Source organism: Strongyloides ratti, assembly GCF_001040885.1.
Source record: "Strongyloides ratti genome assembly S_ratti_ED321, chromosome : X".
Lineage (NCBI taxonomy): Eukaryota > Metazoa > Nematoda > Chromadorea > Rhabditida > Strongyloididae > Strongyloides > Strongyloides ratti.
The window spans coordinates 2,568,524-2,579,910 of record NC_037309.1 but is presented as its reverse complement, the minus strand read 5'-3'; the positions used below and the strand labels follow the sequence as shown (position 1 = coordinate 2,579,910).

The 11,387-nt window shown below is 17.8% G+C and overlaps 2 protein-coding genes across 2 annotated transcripts; one reads left to right on the top strand and one right to left on the bottom strand.

The window, feature by feature from the left end:
• Positions 1-5,059: 5,059 nt before the first annotated feature.
• SRAE_X000054400 (Histidine decarboxylase) lies at positions 5,060-7,987 on the top strand (the record flags this gene model as incomplete). Its single annotated transcript, XM_024644900.1, has 2 exons — positions 5,060-6,427; positions 6,482-7,987. The coding sequence occupies 2 exons, from the start codon at positions 5,060-5,062 to the stop codon at positions 7,985-7,987; spliced, it is 2,874 nt and encodes a 957-aa protein (XP_024510413.1).
• Positions 7,988-8,185: 198 nt separating this feature from the next.
• On the bottom strand, positions 8,186-8,509 carry SRAE_X000054300 (Hypothetical protein; the record flags this gene model as incomplete). The annotated part of the gene is made up of 1 exon (XM_024644899.1): positions 8,186-8,509. The coding sequence occupies one exon, from the start codon at positions 8,507-8,509 to the stop codon at positions 8,186-8,188; it is 324 nt and encodes a 107-aa protein (XP_024510412.1).
• Between the last annotated feature and the right edge of the window lie 2,878 nt (positions 8,510-11,387).

The following is an 11,387-nucleotide window of genomic DNA, read 5'->3' as shown; positions in this document are numbered from 1 at the left end:
TAAATTAAATATTAACAAATTAATTTGTTTGTCACAAATAAAGAATATTTAAAAATATTTTTGTTATTTTGAGAAAATTAAATTTTTCTATTCTTAAATATCTCATTTTGTTAAAATAATTAATTATTTAAAATAATTATTTCCTGTTTAAAAAAATTAAAAAATTGTTTTAAATTATTTAATACATATAATTATATGAATCATACTTTATTTTTATATCAACAATAATATTCAAAGTTTTGATTTTATGGCATATAATAAAAATAAATTTAAAACAAACTTTTAACACAATTTTTTAAATTTAGCTGTAGTAACTAATATTTAATCTTTATTTCAAAAATTATAAATTTTGGTTACATTAATCTTTGCTTAAAAAATATTTGATTCTATTACATTTAAAAAAAATTTTTATATCTACTAAGAATCTCTCTCTAATTATTTGCCATATAATTAGAAATTTATTCTTCTTTTACTTTCACTTTTCTTATGTGAGGTAATCAAAATATATTTTCTTGTTTATTAAGTTTTCTTAAATCTTTTTTAGTTGGTTCTCCAACTGGGTGAAGTAATTAACTAAGTGATAATAGTTTAAAAAAATTATTTCAAAAGTCATTTAAATAGTGTGATTTCAAAGAAATATTTAAAAGAGTTAAAAATAGCTGATAAAAATGTTGATGTGTGTTTAAGTTGTTTCAAGACTCAATTAAAAACAAACCTTTTGAACTAAACTGACAATTAAAAAATCTATTAGAAATATTTTAGTCATTTTTTAAAAATAAAACGTGTGAAATTGTTGTCAAGAACAAATAATTCAAGAAGTGCTTTTATTTTTTCCACATAATAAATTCAGCAATGAAATTTTCTTTATTTTTTGATGTTATTTTGATTAGATTTAAAAAAAATATAAATATTTAATTTTAATCTTTTTTCTAATAAGTTTATTACAATTTTTACATTAAAAAATATTTTTAATTAGTGATAAAGAGGGATATTTATAAAAAAGCAACTTTAAATAATGTATAAAGAAATTGATAAAGCATTTGTTAAACTTATAATATAATATTGAAAATGAAATTAGAAAATATTTGATTTGGTAAAATTTCATTAAGTTTATATTGTTTTAAAAAAATTAATTTTGGTCGTCAAATTTCTTAACTATTCTTGTTTTTTCCAATGTAACATTTTTTAATATCCATATTTTAAAATATAAAAAAAAATTGTTGATGTAAAAATTATTCTTAATTGAACAACCTTATAACATTAAAAAATATACATTTAATGAAATATAAAAAAAAATTTCATTATAATATAACAATTGTAATTTTTCATTTAATTATTTGAAAGTTTTACATCAAAAAGTTTTTAACGAATAAAAGTCATTCTTGATTAAAATGAAAATTATAATTTTGTGTCAACGATATTACTTCTGTGTTATTTTTCAGTTTTAATTAGAGATTTTGCCTTTTATAATTAAAACAGTGTTAAAACAACAATTGTTATTAAGAGATGAGAATGAAACGGAAGAACACAATTGAATAATTATAATTTGAAGAAATAAATAATGACTAAAAAACGATAATAACTTTGAATGTATAAAAAATAATTTTTAATAAATAAAAGTAGATTAAAAATTTGATTTTGATAATATATTACATAAATATTTATTTTTAGACTATCTAAAAAAATATTCATATATGTTACCTTCAAAACTTATTATACATATAATTTATTTACTTCAATTATTATAATTAAACTTTTAATTTTTGGTACTTGAGAAATATTAAAATATTGTACAAAAACTTATTTTTAATGGAAATTTATATATTGAATATTTTTTATCAATCATTTTTTTGTGATTTTTACAAATCGGTACAAAAAATAAAATCAGAGAAAATTTTTATCACAAAAACAAAATAATATGATAAAAAATTTGATGTAAAATTTAAAAATGAGATTTCTTTTATCAGTTAAAATATTTCTGCAACTAAAAATAACAAATTTCTTCCATAACATTTATGTCAAATTTTTCAAATCAAAATTCATCATATTCTTTTATTTTTTTAATATTTTTTGTCTTGTAGATTTATCATTGTAACAATAACAAAACGTATACACGAAGAAAATATTTTACATATTATGCAGTAAAAAAATAAAATTAAGTAAAAATAGGTTTAAATCTAAGTATGAGTCTAAATTGTTTATTTAAACTCAAAATGAAAGTTTTGAATCAACAAATAATTTCTTAAATTGGTAATGCATACAATAAATATAATTAGTTAAATTTTTTTATGTCAATAATATTTTTATATGAATTATTTGTGACAAAAAAAAATTGTAAGGATACAAATGTTAAATTAAATTTATGTGATAAAAAATAATAATTTCAAGTTTTTGATAATTAAAAAAGTAACGTGTATTTGGCTTTTTTTATATAACAAAGCATTAATCTTTGTTAATTCTGAACCTACTTTTAAAAGTTTTATATGAAATCAATTTTAGAATGAATGAGATTATATAATTTTTTTGTTTTTTTAATTAATATAGTTCGCTTTAAAGATTCATGTAAAAAATCCGGTTTTAAAACAAAAAATTTTTTATGTGTTTTTTAAAAAAACACTAAAAATAACACAAATTACTTTTCTAATTTTAAATTTCATAATTTTTTTAAAAAGGTAACACTAACAACGTTTTTTACAACTTTTTCTAATCTTTAACTAAAATTTCTATCTCAAAATCACTATTAAATAATCATTTTGCAGCGAATGCTAATTTTGTAAATTTTTCTGCAATATATTTCTGAAAATGGTATTTTTTAAGTTGATTAAATGTGGTCATTAAAAAATTTCTTTTATATCTAAAAGTTGTTTTAAATTTTTTACTAATCAAATCTAAATAACTGAAATATTTTAAAAACTTTTTATGGAAAAAAATATATTTCAAGAATATTTCAACAATTATTGAGTTTTGCTTTTTTTTTCTTACATAAGTTTCTTTTAATAATTAAAAAATTTATTAGATTAATGTATTGGTGATTTTAAGTTATAATAAATTAGTTAAATTTTTTTTGAATTTTAAACTAATCTAATTATGAATGATTTAAACCATAAAATATAAATGCTTTATCTTTTTAGGATAATTTATTGTAGAAGTTAATTTATTTATTTTCTATAAATTTTAACAAACAAACAAAAAATTAATTTATTTTTTAAAAAAAGTATAAACTTAATTTACATCATTTTATTCAACTTTTTTTTAAATGGTTTGTAACATTTATTGATATTAATTTTAAAAACAAATAAAATAATATATTTTAAAATTTTTTAAGAACAAATTTAATGATTATCAACATATTTCTTACTAATTTTTATAAATATTTAAAAAGTTGATAATTTATCATTTTACCTGTGTTATTAAAATAATTCAAATGCGTCGTGATTATAAATAAAGTTTTGTATTGAGCTAATTTCAAGTAATAATTTTGCTTCAATGTTAATATGTTTAAGATATTTGTCAATGATTTATTAGTTGAAAAGCGAAACAAGTATAATAACTTGGTCAAATAATTTTAACAAAAATGTTTTTAATTTATAATATATTCTTGCAACTATAAAACATATTTTTAAGATAAAATTTAAATGAAAACAAAAAAGTAATAAAAAAAACTATATTTCTAATTTAATGATAAAATTTCTAACTAAAAAAGTATAAACTATAAGTAAAACAACAAATAACTACAAAATATAAACTATAAACATATATTTATCATTTGATATTATAAACATTATTATTTTTAAAATGCCATTAAAATTGTATCTATTTATTATACATAAATATAATTTTGAATATGTAGAATAATATATTTACAACTCAATTTAAGAAATAATCAATGTCAAATATTTCTTGACATATTTTTAATTTAAAACATTTTTATTCTTTTTTAAAAAAGTTTTTTTTTTAATTACTTGCACTTTTTAATAAAAGTTTATTGAAAATATAAAAAGAAATTTTTTATTCAAAATCTGTGTTAATCATATTATTTCAAATAATAAAAGTATTTTATTTAATATCATAACACTTTTTTTTCTTAATATTTGCAATTAAATAAAATTTAGATAAAAATTGTATTAAAACAGCTTTGAAATAAATTTAATTGTTTACTTATGCATTTTAAAACATTTCAAGTAAATTGTAATAAGAAAATTATATAATTAAATATTAGTAAGAAAAGTCTATACAATTAAAAATTATTAATTTTAAATCAAAATAATTTTATTTTAATTTTTTTATATCTTTGAAGGTTTTTCTTTATTGTTTACAAATAAAATATTGTTATGTCAACTATTGTTAGAAAAAAAAATTCAAATTTCATATAAGCAAAAAAAGAATTTTAATTATCTATAAATCAACAGTTATTTCTTAATAAATGATAAAAAATTTTTTCGCACAACTATAAATTTTTATAAAATAGTTAATTATTTAATCAGACAGAGTATAATCTGAACATGAATTATTTTTTTACATAGTACTTATCTTTTTAAACAGTTAAAAAATATGTAATTGTGTTTAGTTTTTTAAAAAAATATTATTTACCAGTAATAATAAATTCCTTTAATATTTTTTTATGATAAAAACATTCTAGTTTCAAAAACATATCAATTTTATAAATATTTGTGTCATATTTAACAGAATTATTATTAAAAATTAAAAAAAAATTTCAATTTCATATAATGATGTAAACTAATAATTAAAGAAAATTTTATTTAAAAAGACCATATAAAATTATTAAAATTTATCCACAAAAAAATGACTACTTTTTTTTTATGTCAAAACACTTTTATCACAAATAAGACGCATAAAATCTTATAATAAAGATAATAATTATCTTATATATTTATGTTTGTTTTATTATTATATTAAGTTTGATTAATTTTTTTATGATAAGAATTTGTAGTTTATCATTTAACAAATCAAACATATACAAATATAATTGTTTCTGTTCATAAAAATTATTTATAACTAGTAGTCAAATTACATTATCGTTACCTTTCATTTTTTGAATATGGATGCTAATGCTTTAAAAGAATCTTTCCCTAAATTTGTTGAAGCTATTTGTGACTATTTAACTACTATTAAAGAAGAAACTTATCTAGAAAATTGTGATAATTATTATCTAATTGAGAAAAATTATGGTGATAAAATATTAAATTGTTTTATGAAACGTGTATTTAAATCAAATGAATATATTAATAAGCATTTTTTTAGTACACTTTTTCAAGTTCACATAAAACAAATTGTTAAATATTTTTCAGAAAATTTTACATTTTTCAAGTCTGAAAATAATTTGATAAATATTTTTAATTGTTTTATTAAAAAAATATATTTTCAAAATGGAAATTATCAAATAAATTTTGGTAATATTAATAAAATATATTACAATGCTAAGGATGTTATATCATATCCTAGTATTGTTGCTGAAATACTTATGACAGCAGTTGGATCACCAGGATTTACATGGCAAGCATCACCACTTGTAACTGAAACAGAATTATTAATGACTGATTGGATAGCTTATTCATTAAATATCCCTAAATGTTTCTCTAACCAATATAATAAAGGAAATGGTGCATTTCATTATACACTTGAAGAATGTCTTATTTTATCTATAGTATGTGCAAAAAATAGAAAAATTCGTATATTATCAGATAAATTAATTGATAATAGTAATATGATACAGTTATGTAAAGATGATGTTCTTATAGGTAAGCCTTCATATGACCAATCTTCTGAATGTTATTCATACTTTTCAAAACATGAACCAAAATACAATAAAAATCTAAAAGGTTATTTTATTGGGAAGGTAAATTATAAATTACCAAAAATATTTAAAGATTCAGGTGTACAATTAGAAATTCTAGAAAATATAAATAAACAATTACCTGAATTATTTATAAAAACAATACAAAAAGATAAAGGAAATTTTTTATTTCCATTTATATGTATATATTCAATTGATTATAATATAATTGATTCATTAATTATTCTTGAAAATATAATTTCAATTTGCAAAAAATATAATATTTGGATAACAGTAAATTTATCCAATGTTACGGGAGAATTATTGATAAAAAAATATTATAAATTAAATATATTGTTAAAAAATGTTGACTCTATAGTAAGTGATATTCAAAGTGTATTTTTAACAAATGAACCATGTACTATATTATGGTTAAAAAATTATAAAGAAGCAGAGGATAATTTATCAATAACACCAACATACTTAAGACATTCAAATCAAGGAATGATTGCTGATTTAAGACATATTAGTTTTGGATTTAGTAAAAGACCTCGTGGTATACGATTATGGATGATTATATCAACATTTGGTATTGAGGGATTAAAAAATTTTTACAAATATAAATATGATAAGGTAACAAAAAAATTATAAAATTTTTATATCTATATTTATTATATATATTTTTAGAATTTATTAATTGAATTAATTAATCCTTTAGATATAGAAGAATTTAAAAAAGCAGCAACAGCAGCATTTAAATTTATTATAAAATATTGGCAAAATATAAATAAAAATTTTCTTCCAACATCAAATTCACCACCAATGACAATTTCTGGTATATTAAAATCAAAACCACCAAAATATGGAACAAGTTTAGAAAATTTAATACCAATTTATGAAAAATTACTTGAACATACAACACATTGGCTTCATCCAAATTTTTTAGCATACTTTCCATGTCATACAAATTATTTATGTGTCTTAGGAGACCTTTTTGCTTCAGCATTTGGTTATCGTATTAATGATGAATTAATAAACTTAGAATATGAAACAATACAACATATTGGTAAAGAAATGAATTTAGATGAAAAATTTTGGAAAAAAGAAAATATAGATTATAGGAAATGGTTTTATGGTAGTGCTAGTGAAGGAACATATAAAAGTGTTTTAATGGCAAGAGAATATGTTATAAAAAAATTTAAAAATTTATATAAATTAAAAGAAAATAATTTAATTAATATAAATATATTAGATAATTTGGAGAAAGATTTATTAAAATATTTAGATGAATGGGATATCATTAATGATTTTAATTGTTATTTTTTATATAATTATTTAATTGCTTATACTTCAGAACAAGCACATTCATCAGTTGAAAAAGCTTATTTACTTGCAAATGTAAGAATACGTAAACTTCCTATATATTATGATAATAAATTATCAAATTTTACTATATATAATGGAGGAATTGAAAAAGCAATATTTACAGATCGTAAAAATGGAATGATTCCTTTTTTTATTACATTACCTATTGGTAGTACTTCAACATGTGGTATTGATTCACCTGAAATTTATGCTCCAATATCTAAGAAAGAAGGTTTATGGGTACATTGTGACTCAGCCTATTTGGGTGGTTTTTTTCTTTTACAAGAATATCAATATATTTTAAAAGGTTTTTCATATGTTGATTCATTTGTTATTAATTTACATAAAAGTAGTGTTATAAATCAAGATGCTTCAATGTTATTTATATCAAATATTTATGCATCATTAAAAGAATTAAATTCATTAGGACCCAATCCACGTGTTAACAGAAGTATTAAAATTTGGTTTCTTCAAAAAACTTTTGGTTTTGACATGATAAGAAATATTCAAAGACAACAAATAAAATGTGCCCAATTTTTAGAAAGTCTTCTCTTATCAAAAGATTATCTTGAAGTTGTAACAAAACAAATAGCAGGATTAGTTTGTTTTAAGTTAAAAAATTGTTCCAATGAAGATAATGAAAAATTGTTTAAAATAATTAATAATATAGATAGGAGAATTCACATAACAGAGTCTCATGTTAATAGTATTCATTTTATGAGAATATCAATCAACAATCCACAAATGACTTATCATGATATAAACTTTATTTTTAAAGTTATATGTGAAAATAGTGAAAAGTTTATTAAACAAAAAAAATTAATATAAAATATTTTATTTTATTTTTCTAATAAATATGTATTTTATCCTTTTTATTTATTATATTCCTACAATATTTTTTTCTTTTTCTATGTTTATGTTCATTTTATGATAAAAAAAATTATATTGATGTTGTATAAAATATTAATGTATATATTAACTTCATAATAAACTATAGAAAAAGAAAATAAAATTGACATTTAAAAATCAAGCTGCTCTATATTTATTTTCAGCATTGATAGTGAATGATGTTATATTTCCTAAAACGTTGCGCTCTTTATGTGGATCTCTATTCATAAATATATGTACTCTTCTCATAAATTCATAAAAAATATCATCACGACCATATACTCTTCTACCATTTAAAAATTGTGGTCTTGGATTTGAAACAAATGTTATATGAGCATCTTCTCCATTAATTGTAATATCTTCAGGACGAATAGCTCCGATATACAATCCCATGTGAATAATATCAAGTGGAAGATTTATTCTTTGATTATTATCTTCAATATCTTGTGATGCTCTACTCATTTTTTTTTTTTTATTAATTTAATTTGCTTTTAAAAAATATAATATTTGCTAAACCTTTCTACAAGTATATATATATATGTGTATATATAAAAAAAAACACTGAAAAAAAAATTTTAAAATAAGATAAGTGTATTTTAAAAAGAAAGAAAAATAAAAATTAGAATTTTAAAATTGTTAGATGTATATATTGCAAGAACAGAAAAGACCTTCAAAGTACTCTTATATTAACTAATAATCATTTTCATTGTAATACTACTAACAAGACAAAAAAAGATGCCTTACAAATGTTAATTGTTATATTGCCTTCAATATATCAATTTACGCTACATTGATATGGATGAAATAATTAAGAGAATATATTTATACCTAAAAATAACTATACAAAAATAATAATGATAATTATAGATACAATGAAACTTCATTACTTTTTATACCAATATTTATATAAAAATATTAAATAATAGCTAATAATTATTTAAAAAATAGTTTTATTCTTTTTCAATGCATGAAAATATTTATATTATAAAGTTCACATTATTATTGTTATAAATGTTAATTATTTTATTTTGTATGTTAAATTTTATCTCTAAGAAAAAGTTTTTATCAAAATAATGATAAACTATAGTTGAGAAAAGTTTTTACAATAATAATATTAAAAATAATATCTTTTTAAATATTTTTTTAAATCTATTTTATTTTTTGTACAAAAAAAAATATTTATAAAAAAAAGATTTTTCTATAAAATTATAAAATGATATGCATGAAAGCTATTGTAGATAAAAAGATACAATTTTTTGTACAAATCTTATCATTTTTACTACAAAAAAAAAAAAATAATAATCAAATAACATTAAATATACAACGTATTTAATTATCCTGTCAACACATTATCAGTAATTGGTACTAATAAAAATGTCTTAAACTTAAAAAAAAAACTTTAAGGAATGATAAATTTATATAAATGTTTATTAAAACGCATCATCATAGCTATTGGACATGGTTATGATAATTTTAATTATATTGAACATCCTATAAATATCTAAATAACAAAATTATTCATCTTATTATGATATTGGATAATAGATTACTTCCAAAATTGATAAAAAAAAAATAGTATATATATAGTAAGAAAATATTTTTTTATTAATAAAAAATTAAATTATATCACCTAATTTTAAATTAGTACTTTATTTTTTTTTAACTAATATTTCATATATCAAAAAACATTAATAAGATATACAATTTATCATTAATAAACTCTCTTGTAATAAAACATATATTTAAAACGAAAAATATCTTATTTTTCTTAAATATGAAATAATAAAATAAATATATTATTCTTAAAATACTATATTACATGTCTTATTAATAATCTTTTTTTTTATCATTATCTTATATATATATATGTGAATTATAAATTAAATATAATTTTTTAACAAAATTTTTTTATCCATTTCACAAAAGTTATAAATTAATATGCATTTTATATATAATATAATATAACATTTATTATATAAATAATATTTTAAAATTTATATATATATATGTTTTATCAAAAGGAGATAACCGACAGTCTCTATATTCTATTTCCTTTTTGTTTATAATAATATTGTTTTGAAAAATGAGTTTTAAACTAAAATAAGAGAATGATATATAGGAAGGAAGAAGATCAGTGACACATCGTAATAAATATCTGTTTATAATTTGCACCTATCTTGTTAAATCAAATTTTTATTTATATGTATATATATATATATATATATAAATACATATTTATGTATACATATATATATATAAAATTTAAAAAGAATGAGCGGTTTTTATTCTTTAATTGAATAATTTATTTCTCCCTTTCTCTTTTGTAATGCCAAAAAAAAGGAAAAACCATTCCTTTTAATCATTTTAAAATTATATATATTGTGTTTAGTATTTTGTTTTAATACCAAATGTTACTCGTTTTTTTATAAGGCTGTTCGATTTTTAAAAACACTATATATTACATATTTCAAATATTCTACATTTATAATACAACTAACAGCTAAAATAGTAAATTGATAGTTATATATACAATTTTTTTTTTTTTCTATTAGTAAAAAAATATATGTTTTTCTTTAACATTGAATAAAAAAAATTTTTTTATATACCTATTTCTATATATAATATTTTTTTCAATGTGTAGTTAAAAAAGATTAATTAGTTTTTAATAGATTATTTTATTATTGTATATTATAATATAAACAACATGACAAATTTTATGAATAGAAAAAAAATTATGCATATATTAATTTATTTATCTAAAAATTAGGCTCGCATGTCTTATCATCTAAGAAATATTATATAATTATAATTTTGTTATATATTACCTTTTACGGGTTAAAAAAGTAATTAATTATTATTGTCATGAAAATCTTTTAAATTTAGTTAATTTACCCTACTTTTGTTTCAAAATTTTTATATCATATTTAAATATTAATTTTTCTCTAACAAAAAGCTAAAATAAACTAGGCCATATATTTTTCAACACATTCCCTCATTATTTGCTCAAAATTTTTTTATTTATTAAAATTAAACTTAATTTTATTTTTTATTAAATTCAGTTTTTTTTTTTATTTATATTAAGATAGGAAATATTTTTAAAATGTTAATCTTATACTTTTATAAATGTTAATTTATTTTATTAATATGTAAACCAAATTTTTTTTTTCTTTTTTTTTTTGTAAATCATTATATCTTGTAACATTAAAAATTTTTTTTCATATTAATACACAAAAATATTTTTGCAAAAAGAAATATACATTGTGGAATAGGATGATATGATAAAGTGTGAATTATGATTTTTATTTCACTTTACCCTACATTTTTTTTTATATTATGTTAT